The sequence below is a fragment of the Salmo salar genome, chromosome 08 (assembly GCF_965601325.2).
Source record: "Salmo salar chromosome 08, fSalSal1, whole genome shotgun sequence".
Classification (NCBI taxonomy): Eukaryota; Metazoa; Chordata; class Actinopteri; order Salmoniformes; family Salmonidae; genus Salmo; species Salmo salar.
The window spans coordinates 42,557,870-42,575,128 of NC_138298.1; the positions used below are offsets into that span (position 1 = coordinate 42,557,870).

Consider the following 17,259-nt stretch of genomic DNA (forward strand, 5'->3'; position numbering starts at 1 on the left):
ATGGTGTTTAGCTGTAGGCTAGCTGTCTAGTGATAATGGTGTTTAGCTGTAGGCTAGCTGTCTAGTGATAATGGTGTTTAGCTGTAGGCTAGCTGTCTGCGGGTTATGAGTCAACATGCCCATTACTACACTGTGTGCACAATTATTAGGCAAGTGAGTATTCTGATCTTATCATTGTTTCTATTCACATTTTCGAACTCCAAACCATATAAACTTGAATGCTTATTGGATTTAATCATTTTCAGGTGATATGTATTTGTGTAATGAGGGAGGGTGTGGCGAAAGTGAATATCACCTTATATCAAGGTGTGCATAATTATTAGGCAGCCTCATTACCTCAGGTAAAATGGGCCAAAAAAGAAATTGTTTAAATGCCTTTCAGATGGTTACGACACTCTTTAAATAGCTCAACTATTGAGGTGTGACCACCGGACATTCAAACGTTTTGTTGCGAATAGTCAACTGGGGCGCAAAAAAACGCATGGGGAAGAAAAGGCGCAAATTAACTGCAAAAGACTTGAGAAGAATTAAACGTCAAACTACCAGGAACCCATTATCCTCCACTGCCACCGTATTCCAGAACTGCAACCTACCTGGAGTGTTCAGAAGTACAAGGTGTCAAGTGCTCAGAGACATGGCCAAGGTCAAGAAGACTGAAACAAGACCACCACTGAATAAGATTCACAAGTTGAAGCGTCAAGATTGGGCAAAGAAATACCTTGAAGACAGATTTTTCTAAGGTTTTATGGACAGATGAAATGAAAGTGACTCTTGATGAACCAAATGGATGGGCCCGTGCCTGGATCAGTAATGGACACAGGGCACCACTTTGAGTCAGGTGCCAGCAAGGTGAAGGAGGGGTACTGGTATGGGCTGCTATCATTGAGGATGAGGTAGTTGGACCTTTTCGGGTTGAAGATGGACTGAAACTCAACTCCCAAACCTACTGCCAGTTTCTGGAAGATTCTTTCGTCAAACAGTGGTACAGGAAGAAGTCCTCAGCATTCCAGAAGGCCATGATCTTTATGCAGGACGATGCTCCATCACATGCCTCCAAGTACTCCACTGCTTGGCTAGCCAGCAAGGGCCTCAAAGACGCCAGAATAACGACCTGGCCCCCTTCCTCACCTGACTTAAATCCTATTGAGAACTTGTGGGCCCTTCTCAAACGTGAGATTTACAGTGATGGAAGACAATAACATTTTGGATTGACTGAGAGCATGGTGTTTGTTCAACAATAAAATGTAATCCAGAGGAATACAATTTGCCTAATAATTGTGCACGCAGTGTAGTGTGTGTTTATCACTTGAGCAAAAATGGATTTCGTCTCTCTTCTCCTCTCTCCCCTTCCCTCTCAGTTCTCTCCGTCTTCAGCCTCCTCTCTCCCCTTCCCTCTCAGTTCTCTCCGTCTTCAGCCTCCTCTCTCTCTCCTCATCCCTCCCCTTCCCTCTCAGTTCTCTCCGTCTTCAGCCTCCTCTCTCTCTCTCCTCATCCCTCCCCTTCCCTCTCATTTCTCTCTCTATCTTCAGCCTCCTCTCTCTTCTCCTCTCTCCCCTTCCCTCTCAGTTCTCTCCATCTTCAGCCTCCTCTCTCTCTTCAGCCTCCTCTCTCTCCTCTTCTCTCCCCTTCCCTCTCAGTTCTCTCCATCTTCAGCCTCCTCTCTCTCTCTCTCCTCATCCCTCCCCTTCCCTCTCAGTTCTCTCCATCTTCAGCCTCCTCTCTCTTCTCCTCTCTCCCCTTCCCTCTCAGTTCTCTCCATCTTCAGCCTCCTCTCTCTCTCCTCTTCTCTCCCCTTCCCTCTCAGTTCTCTCCGTCTTCAGCCTCCTCTCTCTCTCTCTCCTCATCCCTCCCCTTCCCTCTCAGCTCTCTCTATCTTCAGCCTCCTCTCTCTCTCTCCTCATCCCTCCCCTTCCCCTTCCCTCTCAGTTCTCTCCGTCTTCAGCCTCCTCTCTCTCTCCTCATCCCTCCCCTTCCCTCTCATTTATCTATCTTCAGCCTCCTCTCTCTCTCTCCTCATCCCTCCCCTTCCCCTTCCCTCTCAGTTCTCTCCATCTTCAGCCTCCTCTCTCTCTCCTCTTCTCTCCCCTTCCCTCTCAGTTCTCTCGGTCTTCAGCCTCCTCTCTCTCCCCTCATCCCTCCCCTTCCCTCTCAGCTCTCTCTATCTTCAGCCTCCTCTCTCTCTCCTCATCCCTCCCCTTCCCTCTCAGCTCTCTCTATCTTCAGCCTCCTCTCTCTCTCCTCATCCCTCCCCTTCCCTCTCAGTTCCCTCTATCTTCAGCCTCCTCTCTCTCTCTCCTCTTCTCTCGCCCACCCTTGCTCGCTCCCGCCCAGTGTAAGGGCGTCCCTGGTTGGTTTCCATGGCTTGCCTTGCCGTAAAGTGAGGGAAAATGTCTGATTCCTGTCAGTGTTTATATTCTTGATTCCTGAACCAGGCGTTGTTCCCGATATATCGCTAGAAGCATGACTATTACAGCTATATACCTAGTTAAAAACCACGCTGGGATGTCCGGGGCTTAATCCAAGGGACTTTATTAACACGGGTAAGATGTCAAATATAGCCTAGTCTACAATATAGTGAATCCGACGTAATAACGTTAGTGAATATTCGGGTTTACTAGCTAACTTATATCGCTAGGTACGTCCACTAAACGCAGATGTGTAGCTAAATTGTTACTATTATTTTTTCGACAAAATATAGCCAGCCAAGAATTCATGTTTTTATAACGTTACCGATGTCGAAACAAAGTTGCGCCAACGACGATCCAATGTTATTGCCAGTTGCCAACCACGTCGCTGTGTTGTTAGTTGGTACAAATTCCCTTGATGATGATGATGATGATGACTCAGTGACAGTCATATGTAACTTCATCCTCACACTAGCCTTTAGTTAGACGTTAGCGGGCCTGTTCCACAATGTAATCTGTCCCGATGGTCGGTCATTGCCCCCAGGAGAAGGAGTAGACAGCCTATGTCTGTAGGAGTTTAAAACTAAGTCCAACGCAAGACAGTCATCGTTCATGATATAGGCAGTGGAAGTCACCATCACAACGAAGTGTAGGTCTATAGGCCTAGACTAAACTAACCCAGTCAGTCTGTCTGTCTATAGGCCTAGACTAAACTAACCCTGTCTGTCTGTCTGTCTGTCTGTCTGTAGGCCTAGTGTAAACTAACCGTGTCTGTCTGTCTGTCTGTCTGTCTGTCTGTCTGTCTATAGGCCTAGTCTACAGTAACCTAGTCTGTCTGTCTATAAGCCTAGTCTGACAGACAGACAGACAGACAGACAGACAGACTAGGTTAGTTTAGACTAGACCTGCAGACAGACAGACAGACAGACAGACAGACAGACAGACTAGGTTAGTTTAGACTAGGCCTACAGACAGACAGACAGACAGACAGACAGACAGACAGGGTTAGTTTAGACTAGGCCTATAGACAGACAGACAGACAGACAGACAGGGTTAGTTTACACTAGGCCTACAGACAGGCAGACAGACAGACAGACAGACAGACAGACTAGGTTAGTTTAGACTAGGCCTACAGACAGACAGGGTTAGTTTAGACTAGGCCTATAGACAGACAGACTGTCTGTCTGTCTGTCTGTCTGTCTGTCTGTCTGTCTGTCTGTTGTTCTGTCTGTCGGTTGTCTGTCTGGCTGTCTGTCTGTCTGTCTGTCTGTCTGTCTGTCTGTCTGTCTGTCTGTCTGTCTGTCTGTCTGTCTGCCTGCCTGCCTGCCTGCCTGCCTGCCTGCCTGTCTGTCTGTCTGTCTGTCTGTCTGTCTGTCTGTCTGTCTGTCTGTCTGTCTGTCTGTAGGCCTAGTGTAAACTAACCCAGTCTGTCTGTGTGTCTGTCTGTCTGTCTGTCTGTCTGTCTGTCTGTCTGTCTGTCTGTAGGCCTAGTGTAAACTAACCCTGTCTGTCTGTCTGTCTGTCTGTAGGCCTAGTGTAAACTAACCCTGTCTGTCTGTCTGTCTGTCTGTCTGTCTGTCTGTCTGTCCTGTCTGTCTGTCTGTCTGTCTGTCTGTCTGTCTGTCTGTCTGTCTGTAGGCCTAGTCTAAACTAACCTAGTCTGTCTGTCTGTCTGTCTGTCTGTCTGTCTGTCTGTCTGTCTGTCTGTCTGTCTGTCTGTCTGTCTGTCTGTCTGTCTGTCTGCCTGCCTGTCTGTCTGTCTGTCTGTCTGTAGGCCTAGTGTAAACTAACCCAGTCTGTCTGTGTGTCTCCTGTCCCCAGGTGCCCACCCTCCCTTTCAGAGCCATGTCACTGGGCAGCAGCAGGGGAAGCAGCAGCAGCAGCAGCAGCAGCAGCGGTGGTGGTAGAGGTGTTAACCTCCCAGTGGAGGTATGGCGTGTGGTCCTGGCCTACCTCCCCCTCCCAGAGCTGGGCCGCTGCAGCCTGGTGTGCAGGGCCTGGAGAGAGCTGATCCTCTCCCTGGATAACACCCGCTGGAGAGAGCTCTGCCTGGGCCTGCCCGAGTGTCCTCGACACCCCAACTGGCCCAGGTACTGTAATAGAGATGGATGTTCTCTGAACTACAAGGTCTTCCTCTTCACGTTCTCTAAACCCCGTGTGTCTGTCTGTCTGTCCCCAGCCAGCCCCACCTGGAGCCCTCATCCTGGAGAGAAGCCCTGAGGCAGCATGCCATCGCCAGTCGTACCTGGTCCCGTCACGCCCACCCTGAGCTCCAGCCCTCCTCCTGCCTTCACCTGTTCCGCCGGAGGAAGGAGAGGAGGGTGTGGCAGGTGGGGTCGGGCCTGGAGCTGGAGACGTTGAGGGGGGCGTTGGTTGTAGCTGGGTCGTACGACCGGGTGGTGCTGCACCCCGGGGTGTATGAGGAGCAGGCAGAGTTGGTGCTGAAGGTGACTTACTGATTGGCTGCTGTTGTCTTGATGACATAATGTCTAATTAAAGGTGACTTACTGATTGGCTGCTGTTGTCTTGATGACATAATGTCTAATTAAAGGTGACTTACTGATTGGCTGCTGTTGTCTTGATGACATAATGTCTAATTAAAGGTGACTTACTGATTGGCTGCTGTTGTCTTGATGACATAATGTCTAATTAAAGGTGACTTACTGATTGGCTGCTGTTGTCTTGATGACATAATGTCTAATTAAAGGTGACTTACTGATTGGCTGCTGTTGTCTTGATGACATAATGTCTAATTAAAGGTGACTTACTGATTGGCTGCTGTTGTCTTGATGACATAATGTCTAATTAAAGGTGACTTACTGATTGGCTGCTGTTGTCTTGATGACATAATGTCTAATTAAAGGTGACTTACTGATTGGCTGCTGTTGTCTTGATGACATAATGTCTCGTTAAAGGGCCTGTCTGGGATTCATCCATCCATTTCTGGACTTTTAAATTCATTATTTATTATTTATTTTTAATTTAATTTAACCTTTATTTAACTAGGCAAGTCAGTTAAGAATAAATTCTTATTTACAATGATGGCCTACCCTGGCCAATTGTGCGCCGCCCTATGGGACTCCCGATCACGGCCGGTTGTGATACAGCCTGGAATCGAACCAGATGAGATGCAGTGCCTTATTATTGTTTGAACTGCAGATTGTTCCTTTAAGTTAATCTGGAGCTGGAAACTATCTGTTAGTATCTGTTAGTGTCTGTTTGTATCTGTTAGTATCTGTTAATATGTTAGTATCTGTTAGTGTCTGTTAGTATCTGTTAGTATCTGTTAGTGTCTGTTAGTATCTGTTAGTATCTGTTAGTATCTGTTAATATGTTAGTATCTGTTAATGTCTGTTAGTATCTGTTAATATGTTAGTATCTGTTAGTATCTGTTAGTATCTGTTAGTATCTGTTAGTATTTGTTAGTGTCTGTTAGTATCTGTTAGTATCTGTTAGTATTTGTTAATATGTTAGTATCTGTTAATATGTTAGTATCTGTTAGTATCTGTTAGTGTCTGTTAGTGTCTGTTAGTATCTGTTAGTATCTGTTAGTGTCTGTTAGTATCTGTTAATATCTGTTAGTATCTGTTAGTATCTGTTAATATCTGTTAGTATCTGTTAGTATCTGTTAGTATCTGTTAGTATCTGTTAGTGTCTGTTAGTGTCTGTTAGTGTCTGTTAGTGTCTGTTAGTATCTGTTAATATCTGTTAGTATCTGTTAGTATCTGTTAATATCTGTTAGTGTCTGTTAGTGTCTGTTAGTATCTGTTAGTATCTGTTAATGTCTGTTAGTATCTGTTAGTATCTGGTAATATCTGGTAAAATGTTAGTATCTGTTAGTATTAAGTATGGTAATAAGATCTGCAATTTGATAAATGAAAATATTGACCTTTGACCCTGCCAGGTGCCTGTGGAGGTGGTGGGGTTAGGGAGGCTGGGGGACGTGGCTCTCCTGGTCAGTCTGGAGCAGCAGTGTCCCACAGCCAGGCTCTCCAACCTGGTCTTCATGCCTGCATGGTTCTCCACCGTTGTATACAAGGTACATCAAATCAGATCACATTTATAAAAACCTTTTTTACAACAGTACATGCGACAGTGGTTTACAGACTGACTGGCTGACTGGCTGGGGTGTTGGACTGGCTGGCTGTGGTGGCTGACTGGCTGGGGTGTCTGACTGGCTGGGGTGTCTGACTGGCTGGGGTGTCTGACTGGCTGGCTGACTGGGGTGTCTGGCTGGCTGACTGCTGTGGTGGCTGGCTGGCTGGCTGGGGTGGCTGGCTGGCTGGAGTGGGGTGTCTGGCTGACTGGCTCAGGTGGCTGGCTGGCTGGCTGACTGGGGTGTCTGGCCTGCTGACTAACTGGCTGGCTGGTTGGCTGACTGGGGTGTCTGGCTGGAGTGGGGTGTTTGACTGGCTCAGGTGGCTGGCTGGCTGGTTGGCTGACTGGGGTGTCTGGCTGGCTGACTGACTGGCTGGCTGACCGGCTGTCTCTCTGTCTGGGCTGTCAGTCAGTCAGTTGTGTGGCTTTAAGCCTTTAACTGGTTGCTCTGCACCTTTTAGAGGCTGTAAGCAGTGGCCTTCTGTTCATGCTCTGTTAGAGCTCGACCTCTACCTTCTGTTCATGCTCTGTTAGAGCTCGACCTCTACCTTCTGTTCATACTGTTAGAGCTCGACCTCTACCTTCTGTTAGAGCTCGACCTCTACCTTCTGTTAGAGCTCGACCTCTACCTTCTGTTAGAGCTCGACCTCTACCTTCTGTTCATACTGTTAGAGCTCGACCTCTACCTTCTGTTCATACTGTTAGAGCTCGACCTCTACCTTCTGTTCATGCTCTGTTAGAGCTCGACCTCTACCTTCTGTTCATGCTCTGTTAGAGCTCGACCTCTACCTTCTGTTCATACTGTTAGAGCTCGACCTCTACCTTCTGTTCATGCTCTGTTAGAGCTCGACCTCTACCTTCTGTTCATGCTCTGTTAGAGCTCGACCTCTACCTTCTGTTCATACTGTTAGAGCTCGACCTCTACCTTCTGTTCATGCCTGTTAGAGCTCGACCTCTACCTTCTGTTCATACTGTTAGAGCTCGACCTCTACCTTCTGTTCATACTGTTAGAGCTCGACCTCTACCTTCTGTTCATGCCTGTTAGAGCTCGACCTCTACCTTCTGTTCATCTGTTAGAGCTCGACCTCTACCTTCTGTTCATACTGTTAGAGCTCGACCTCTACCTTCTGTTCATACTGTTAGAGCTCGACCTCTACCTTCTGTTCATCCTGTTAGAGCTCGACCTCTACCTTCTGTTCATGCTCTGTTAGAGCTCGACCTCTACCTTCTGTTCATGCTCTGTTAGAGCTCGACCTCTACCTTCTGTTCATACTGTTAGAGCTCGACCTCTACCTTCTGTTCATACTGTTAGAGCTCGACCTCTACCTTCTGTTCATACTGTTAGAGCTCGACCTCTACCTTCTGTTCATACTGTTAGAGCTCGACCTCTACCTTCTGTTCATACTGTTAGAGCTCGACCTCTACCTTCTGTTCATACTGTTAGAGCTCGACCTCTACCTTCTGTTCATGCTCTGTTAGAGCTCGACCTCTACCTTCTGTTCATACTGTTAGAGCTCGACCTCTACCTTCTGTTCATACTGTTAGAGCTCGACCTCTACCTTCTGTTCATACTGTTAGAGCTCGACCTCTACCTTCTGTTCATGCTCTGTTAGAGCTCGACCTCTACCTTCTGTTCATACTGTTAGAGCTCGACCTCTACCTTCTGTTCATGCTCTGTTAGAGCTCGACCTCTACCTTCTGTTCATACTGTTAGAGCTCGACCTCTACCTTCTGTTCATACTGTTAGAGCTCGACCTCTACCTTCTGTTCATACTGTTAGAGCTCGACCTCTACCTTCTGTTCATACTCTGTTAGAGCTCGACCTCTACCTTCTGTTCATACTGTTAGAGCTCGACCTCTACCTTCTGTTCATACTCTGTTAGAGCTCGACCTCTACCTTCTGTTCATGCTCTGTTAGAGCTCGACCTCTACCTTCTGTTCATACTGTTAGAGCTCGACCTCTACCTTCTGTTCATACTGTTAGAGCTCGACCTCTACCTTCTGTTCATACTGTTAGAGCTCGACCTCTACCTTCTGTTCATGCTCTGTTAGAGCTCGACCTCTACCTTCTGTTCATACTGTTAGAGCTCGACCTCTACCTTCTGTTCATACTGTTAGAGCTCGACCTCTACCTTCTGTTCATACTGTTAGAGCTCGACCTCTACCTTCTGTTCATACTGTTAGAGCTCGACCTCTACCTTCTGTTCATACTGTTAGAGCTCGACCTCTACCTTCTGTTCATGCTCTGTTAGAGCTCGACCTCTACCTTCTGTTCATACTGTTAGAGCTCGACCTCTACCTTCTGTTCATACTGTTAGAGCTCGACCTCTACCTTCTGTTCATATCTCTGTTAGAGGCTCGACCTCTACCTTCTGTTCATACTGTTAGAGCTCGACCTCTACCTTCTGTTCATACTGTTAGAGCTCGACCTCTACCTTCTGTTCATACTCTGTTAGAGCTCGACCTCTACCTTCTGTTCATGCTCTGTTAGAGCTCGACCTCTACCTTCTGTTCATACTGTTAGAGCTCGACCTCTACCTTCTGTTCATACTGTTAGAGCTCGACCTCTACCTTCTGTTCATGCTCTGTTAGAGCTCGACCTCTACCTTCTGTTCATCCTGTTAGAGCTCGACCTCTACCTTCTGTTCATACTGTTAGAGCTCGACCTCTACCTTCTGTTCATATCTGTTAGAGCTCGACCTCTACCTTCTGTTCATACTGTTAGAGCTCGACCTCTACCTTCTGTTCATAGCTCTGTTAGAGCTCGACCTCTACCTTCTGTTCATACTGTTAGAGCTCGACCTCTACCTTCTGTTCATACTGTTAGAGCTCGACCTCTACCTTCAGTTCATGCTCTGTTAGAGCTCGACCTCTACCTTCTGTTCATACTGTTAGAGCTCGACCTCTACCTTCTGTTCATGCTCTGTTAGAGCTCGACCTCTACCTTCTGTTCATACTGTTAGAGCTCGACCTCTACCTTCTGTTCATACTGTTAGAGCTCGACCTCTACCTTCTGTTCATACTGTTAGAGCTCGACCTCTACCTTCTGTTCATACTGTTAGAGCTCGACCTCTACCTTCTGTTCATACTGTAGAGCTCGACCTCTACCTTCTGTTCATGCTCTGTTAGAGCTCGACCTCTACCTTCTGTTCATGCTCTGTTAGAGCTCGACCTCTACCTCTGTTCATACTGTTAGAGCTCGACCTCTACCTTCTGTTCATACTCTGTTAGAGCTTGCTGCAGTTTCACCTTTTCTCTGTATCATTCTCTCTCCTACCCTCTACCCCCTCCCTCCACCAGACATCATCAGGTCATGTCCAGTTGGACAACTGTAATTTCGAGGGAGCTCAGCTGCAGATCCGAGGACCAGGAACCTGCCACGCCCGCTTCTGCTCATTCTCACAGGGAAGCTCCACCCACTTCCTGGGCGTGGCCCTCAGCCTGTTGGATAGCTGTGATTTCTCAGGAAGTGATTCGGCATCCGTGACGGTTGAGGGCGCTCCAGTGACGGAGCGGAACTGGGCCTGTAAACACCTGGCCGCTCTGGCCCGAACCACCACATCCTGGACCTCGCCTGGGAGTGGTAGCCCAGCTGGAGACAACTTGGGCGGGCATTCAGGAGCCACACGGCCCCCTGGGGCTACCATCACCCTGGAGGACTGGAGCAAAGGAGAAACGGAGAGCAGGAGGAGAGGAGGAGGAGGAGGAGAGAAAGGAGGTTGTCAGGATACGGTGATTGAGGACGGCTGGAGCGACAGCGCTCCTAGTGAGGAGGAAGAGGAGGAGGAAAAAGGAGAGGAAGGTTCAGGACAAGGCAACAACAGTCTAAACTACAGACTGGCCCACAGTCACCACGGCCTCTCTCATCTCCTCAGACCCAACCAGGACGACTCCCCCTCGTTGACCCCTGAAATCCGAACCCTGAGCGAGGAGCTCCAACGCGACCCCGGAGCCCAGGCGCTGGTCGAGGCAGTGCAGGGGTGCGTGCTGAGGCGCTGCCTGTTTCGGGACGGCAAGGGCGGTGTGCACGTGTGTAACCACGGAAACGCCAGGTTGGAAGGAAACGTGTTCCGAGGGCTGACCTATGCCGTGCGCTGCATCCAGAACGCCACGGTAACCAGATAGGGCTGCCGATCTGATATGATGGGTTGATTGATTGGTGGGTTGGTTGATTGATTGGGTTGGTATGTTGATTGATTGGTTGGTTGGTGGATTGATGGGTTGGTTGGTTGGTATGTTGATTGATGGGTTGGTTGGTTGATTGATTGATGGGTTGGTTGGTTGGTTGGTTGATTGATTGATGGGTTGGTTGGTTGGTTGATTGATGGGTTGGTTGATTGATGGGTTGGTATGTTGATTGATTGATGGGTTTGTTGGTTGGTTGATTGATTGATGGGTTGGTTGGTTGATTGATTGATTGATGGGTTGGTTGGTTGGTTGATTGATTGATGGGTTGGTTGATTGATGGGTTGGTATGTTGATTGATTGATTGATTGATGGGTTTGTTGGTTGGTTGGTTGATTGATTGGGTTGGTTGATTGATGGGTTGGTTTGTTGTGTATATATCCTCCCTTAACTGGATGTGTTTTAGATAGTAATCTACACTACCAGTCAAAAGTTTTAGAACACCTACTCATTCAAGGGTTTTTCTTCGTTTTGACTATTTTCTACATTGTAGAATAATAGTGAAGACATCAAAACTATGAAATAGCACATATGGAATCATGTAGTAACCAAAATAGTGTTAAACAAATCAAAATATGTTTTATATTTGAGATTCTTCAAATAGCCACCCTTTGCCTTGATGATAGCTTTGCACACGCTTGGCATTCTCTCAATCAGCTTCATGAGGTAGTCACCTTGAATGCATTTCAATTAACAGGTGTGCCTTGTTAATTTGTGGAATTGATTTCCTTCTTTATTCGTTTGAGCCAATCAGTTGTGTTGTGACAAGGTAGGAGGGGTATACAGAAGATAGCCCTATATGGTAAAAGACCAAGTCCATATTATGGCAAGAACAGCTCAAATAAGCAAAGAGAAACGACAGTCCATCATTACCGTAAATTTCGGACTATAAGCCGCAACTTTTTTACCAGGCTTTGAACCTCACGGCTTAAACAATGACGTGGCTAATATATGGATTTTTCCCGCTTTCAATTTTTTTTTTCTCCAAAAACACATTCTGTGACGTGCTCAGTTTTTTGGCGGCATGAAGCTTTCATTAGACCAATGAAATTGCCGAACGGGTTAAGGTCAAACAACTTTTTTGTTTACTGTTTAGATTAAATCGAGCGCTCTCAAACTTCCCATCATTCTGATTACGGTAGTCATTTTGTCACCCTCATCATGGCAAAGACACGGAGAAATGCATATGATGCAGCTTTCAAGTTGAGGGCGATTGATCTGGCTGTTGGAAAAGGAAATAGAGCTGCTGCACGGGAGCTTGGTCTTAATGAGTCGATGATAAGACGTTGGAAACAGCAGCGTGAGGAATTGACTCAGTGCAAAAAGACAACTAAAGCTTACTGCAAATGTTTTATTTTTGTTACAAGCCGTGTTTCGTTAAAGCCTATTTATTTTTGTTACAAGCCGTGTTTCGTTAAAGCCTGTGTAAAGTTAATTTGTTTCAATGTACCGGTAGGCACCTGCGGCTTATAGACATGTGCGGCATATTTATGTTCAAAATAACACTTTTTTTTTTTTATTCAGTGGGTGCGGCTTATATTCAGGTGCGCTTAATAGTCCGGAAATTACGGTACTTTAAGACATGAAGGTCAGTCAATCTGGAAAATGTCAAGAACTTTGAAAGTTTCTGCAACTGCAGTCGCAAAAACCATCAAGCGCTATGATAAAACTGGCTCTCATGAGGACCGCCAGAGGAAAGGAAGACCCAGAGTTACCTCTGCTGCAGAGGATAAGTTCATTAGAGTTAACTGCACCTCAGATTGCAGCCCAAATAAATGCTTCACAGAGTTTAAGTAACAGACACATCTCAACATCAACTGTTCAGAGGAGACTGTAAATCAGGCCTTCATGGTTGAATTGCTGCAAAGAAACCACTTCTAAAAGACACCAATAAGAAAAAGAGACTTGCTTGGGCCAAGAAACATGAGCAATGGACATTAGACCGGTGGAAATTTGTCCTTTGGTCTGATGAGTCCAAATTGGAGATTTTTGGTTCCAACCGCCGTGTCTTTGTGAGATGCGGTGTGGGTGAACGGATGATCTCCGCATGTGTGGTTCCCACCGTGAAGCATGGAGGAGGAGGTGTGATGGTGTGGGGATACTTTGCTGGTGACATGCTGTGATTGATTTAGAATTCAAGCCACACTTAACCAGCATGGCTACCACAGCATTCTGCAGCGATACGCCATCCCATCTGGTTTGGGCTTAGTGGGACTATAATTCGTTTTTTAACAGGACAATGACCCAACACACCTCCAGGCTGTGTAATGGCTATTTTATTGCTGCACAATCACCCGACCTCAAACAAATTGAGATGGTTTGGGATGAGTCGGACCGCAGAGTGAAGGAAAAGCAGCCAACAAGTACTCAGCATATGTGGGAACTACTTCAAGACGGCTGTAAAAGCATTCCAGGTGAAGCTGGTTGAGAGAACGCCAAGAGTGTGCAAAGGGTGACTATTTGTAGAATCTCAAATATAAAATATATTTTGATTTATTTAACACTTTTGTTTTGGTTACTACATAATTTCATATGTGTTATTTCATAGTTTTGATGTCTTCAACTATTATTATACAATGTAGAAAATAGTAAAAATAAATAAAGAACCCTTGAATGAGTCGGTGTTGTAAAACATTTGACCGGTAGTGTAGATCAAACATGATTGTGTGTATCTCATTGGTGTGTGTATTTTGCATGTGTGTGTGTGTGTGTGTGTGTGTGTGTTTCAGATTGTGATGCTCAGTAATGAGGTGTGTGAGTGTCGTGCGTCGGGCGTGTTCCTGCGTCTGTCGTCTCACGGTCTGATCGCTGACAACAACATCCACTCCAACGGGGAGGCGGGGCTTGACATCCGCAAGGGGGCGGACCCCATCATCCTGGTAGTTCTATTCATTCTATTTCACATCCCTGATGTCATCGTCGTCTGTCCTGTTCGTCTCTGATGTCATCGGCATCTGTCCTGTTCGTCTCTGATGTCATCGTCATCTGTCCTGTTCGTCTCTGATGTCATCGTCAGTCCGTCGTCCGTGTCTCGTCTCTGATGTCATCGTATCTGTCCTGTTCGTCTCTGATGTTATCGTCTCTGATGTCATCGTATCTGTCCTGTTCGTCTCTGATGTCATCGTCTCTGATGTCATCGTATCTGTCCTGTTCGTCTCTGATGTCATCGTATCTGTCCTGTTCGTCTCTGATGTCATCGTCTCTGATGTCATCGTATCTGTCCTGTTCGTCTCTGATGTCATTGTATCTGTCCTGTTTGTCTCTGATGTCATCGTATCTGTCCTGTTCGTCTCTGATGTCATTGTATCTGTCCTGTTTGTCTCTGATGTCATTGTATCTGTCCTGTTTGTCTCTGATGTCATTGTATCTGTCCTGTTTGTCTTACTAGTGCACTTGGCATTTTCCTCTCTACACAGCAGTTTGTCAAATGGGTGTCAAATCATATCTGTCTTTCATCTGGTAGAAGTTACAGGCAGGGGCAGCGCGCGCGCGCGCGCGCTGCGTCTCGTCTGTCTGTCTGTCTGTCTGTCTGTCTGTCTGTCTGTCTTTTATCTCAGGAGACATGATCTAAAATAACAACTGATCAAACTTTCTCTGTCTCACACACACACACACACACACACACACACTCACACTCACACACACACACACACACACTCAGTGTAACAGAATACACAGTGGTTTGCGTTCCGGCATCGTGGTCCTTGGCAACGGGAGGGGTTCCATCCGGAGCAACCAGATCTACAACAACAAGGAAGCAGGAGTCTACATTCTGTTCAACAGCAACCCTGTAGTCAGGTAGGAGGGGGGGTCTACATTCTGTTCAACAGCAACCCTGTAGTCCGGTAGGAGGGGGGGGTCTACATTCTGTTCAACAGCAACCCTGTAGTCAGGTAGGAGGGGGGGTCTACATTCTGTTCAACAGCAACCCTGTAGTCAGGTAGGAGGGGGGGTCTACATTCTGTTCAACAGCAACCCTGTAGTCAGGTAGGAGGGGGGGTCTACATTCTGTTCAACAGCAACCCTGTAGTCAGGTAGGAGGGGGGGTCTACATTCTGTTCAACAGCAACCCTGTAGTCAGGTAGGAGGGGGGGGTCTACATTCTGTTCAACAGCAACCCTGTAGTCAGGTAGGAGGGGGGGGTCTACATTCTGTTCAACAGCAACCCTGTAGTCAGGTAGGAGGGGGGGTCTACATTCTGTTCAACAGCAACCCTGTAGTCAGGTAGGAGGGGGGGTCTACATTCTGTTCAACAGCAACCCTGTAGTCAGGTAGGAGGGGGGGTCTACATTCTGTTCAACAGCAACCCTGTAGTCAGGTAGGAGGGGGGGTCTACATTCTGTTCAACAGCAACCCTGTAGTCAGGTAGGAGGGGGGGGTCTACATTCTGTTCAACAGCAACCCTGTAGTCAGGTAGGAGGGGGGGTCTACATTCTGTTCAACAGGAACCCTGTAGTCAGGTAGGAGGGGGGGTCTACATTCTGTTCAACAGCAACCCTGTAGTCAGGTAGGAGGGGGGGTCTACATTCTGTTCAACAGCAACCCTGTAGTCAGGTAGGAGGGGGGGGGTCTACATTCTGTTCAACAGCAACCCTGTAGTCAGGTAGGAGGGGGGGTCTACATTCTGTTCAACAGCAACCCTGTAGTCAGGTAGGAGGGGTGTCTACATTCTGTTCAATGGGAACCCTGTAGTCAGGTAGGAGGGGGGTCTACATTCTGTTCAACAGCAACCCTGTAGTCAGGTAGGAGGGGGGTCTACATTCTGTTCAACAGCAACCCTGTAGTCAGGTAGGAGGGGGGTCTACATTCTGTTCAACAGCAACCCTGTAGTCAGGTAGGAGGGGGGTCTACATTCTGTTCAACAGGAACCCTGTAGTCAGGTAGGAGGGGGGGGTCTACATTCTGTTCAACAGCAACCCTGTAGTCAGGTAGGAGGGGGGTCTACATTCTGTTCAACAGCAACCCTGTAGTCAGGTAGGAGGGGGGGTCTACATTCTGTTCAACAGCAACCCTGTAGTCAGGTAGGAGGGGTAGTCTACATTCTGTTCAATGGGAACCCTGTAGTCAGGTAGGAGGGGGGTCTACATTCTGTTCAACAGCAACCCTGTAGTCAGGTAGGAGGGGGGGGTCTACATTCTGTTCAACAGCAACCCTGTAGTCAGGTAGGAGGGGGGGGTCTACATTCTGTTCAACAGCAACCCTGTAGTCAGGTAGGAGGGGGGGTCTACATTCTGTTCAACAGCAACCCTGTAGTCCGGTAGGAGGGGTAGTCTACATTCTGTTCAACAGGAACCCTGTAGTCAGGTAGGAGGGGTCTTATGACCAGGATCTAGGGAGTCATTTGGGACACATCCTGAAATGTTGTGGTTTTCACCTTCAGCCTCAAGATTCATTACTATATAGATATTATACATTATGTCTAGAGATTCATTACTATATAGATATTATACATTATGTCTAGAGAGATTCATTACTATATATCTAGATATTATACATTATGTCTAGAGAGATTCATTACTATATATCTAGATATTATACATTATGTCTAGAGATTCATTACTATATAGATATTATACATTATGTCTAGAGATTCATTACTATATATCTAGATATTATACATTATGTCTGGAGAGATTCATTACTATATAGATATTATACATTATGTCTGGAGAGATTCATTACTATATAGATATTATACATTATGTCTAGAGAGATTCATTACTATATAGATATTATACATTATGTCTAGAGAGATTCATCACTATATATCTAGATATTATACATTATGTCTAGAGAGATTCATTACTATATAGATATTATACATTATGTCTGGAGAGATTCATTACTATATATCTAGATATTATACATTATGTCTAGAGATTCATTACTATATAGATACTAATACATTATGTCTAGAGTGATTCATTACTATATATCTAGATATTATACATTATGTCTAGAGAGATTCATCACTATATATCTAGATATTATACATTATGTCTAGAGAGATTCATTACTATCTAGATATTATACATTATGTCTAGAGAGATTCATTACTATATAGATATTATACATTATGTCTAGAGAGATTCATCACTATATAGATATTATACATTATGTCTAGAGAGATTCATTACTATATAGATATTATACATTATGTCTAGAGAGATTCATCACTATATAGATATTATACATTATGTCTAGAGAGATTCATTACTATATAGATATTATACATTATGTCTAGAGATTCATTACTATATAGATATTATACATTATGTCTGGAGAGATTCATTACTATATATCTAGATATTATACATTATGTCTAGAGAGATTCATCACTATATATCTAGATATTATACATTATGTCTAGAGAGATTCATTACTATCTAGATATTATACATTATGTCTAGAGAGATTCATTACTATATATCTAGATATTATACATTATGTCTAGAGAGATTCATTACTATCTAGATATTATACATTATGTCTAGAGAGATTCATCACTATATAGATATTATACATTATGTCTAGAGATTCATTACTATATAGATATTATACATTATGTCTA

General features: G+C 45.7%; 1 protein-coding gene across 1 annotated transcript in view; it reads left to right on the plus strand.

Moving 5' to 3' along the window:
- The first annotated feature begins 2,314 nt into the window (after nt 1-2,314).
- Nucleotides 2,315-17,259, plus strand: part of LOC106595358 (F-box only protein 10) — a 32,394-nt gene continuing 17,449 nt past the window's right edge. The window contains exons 1-7 of the mRNA XM_082978241.1: nt 2,315-2,540; nt 4,227-4,495; nt 4,585-4,852; nt 6,310-6,444; nt 9,804-10,616; nt 13,418-13,567; nt 14,350-14,486. Coding sequence (XP_082834367.1) covers nt 4,251-4,495; nt 4,585-4,852; nt 6,310-6,444; nt 9,804-10,616; nt 13,418-13,567; nt 14,350-14,486 — 1,748 coding nt within the window. The 5' untranslated portion in view covers nt 2,315-2,540; nt 4,227-4,250. The remainder of the gene's footprint in view (nt 2,541-4,226; nt 4,496-4,584; nt 4,853-6,309; nt 6,445-9,803; nt 10,617-13,417; nt 13,568-14,349; nt 14,487-17,259) is intronic.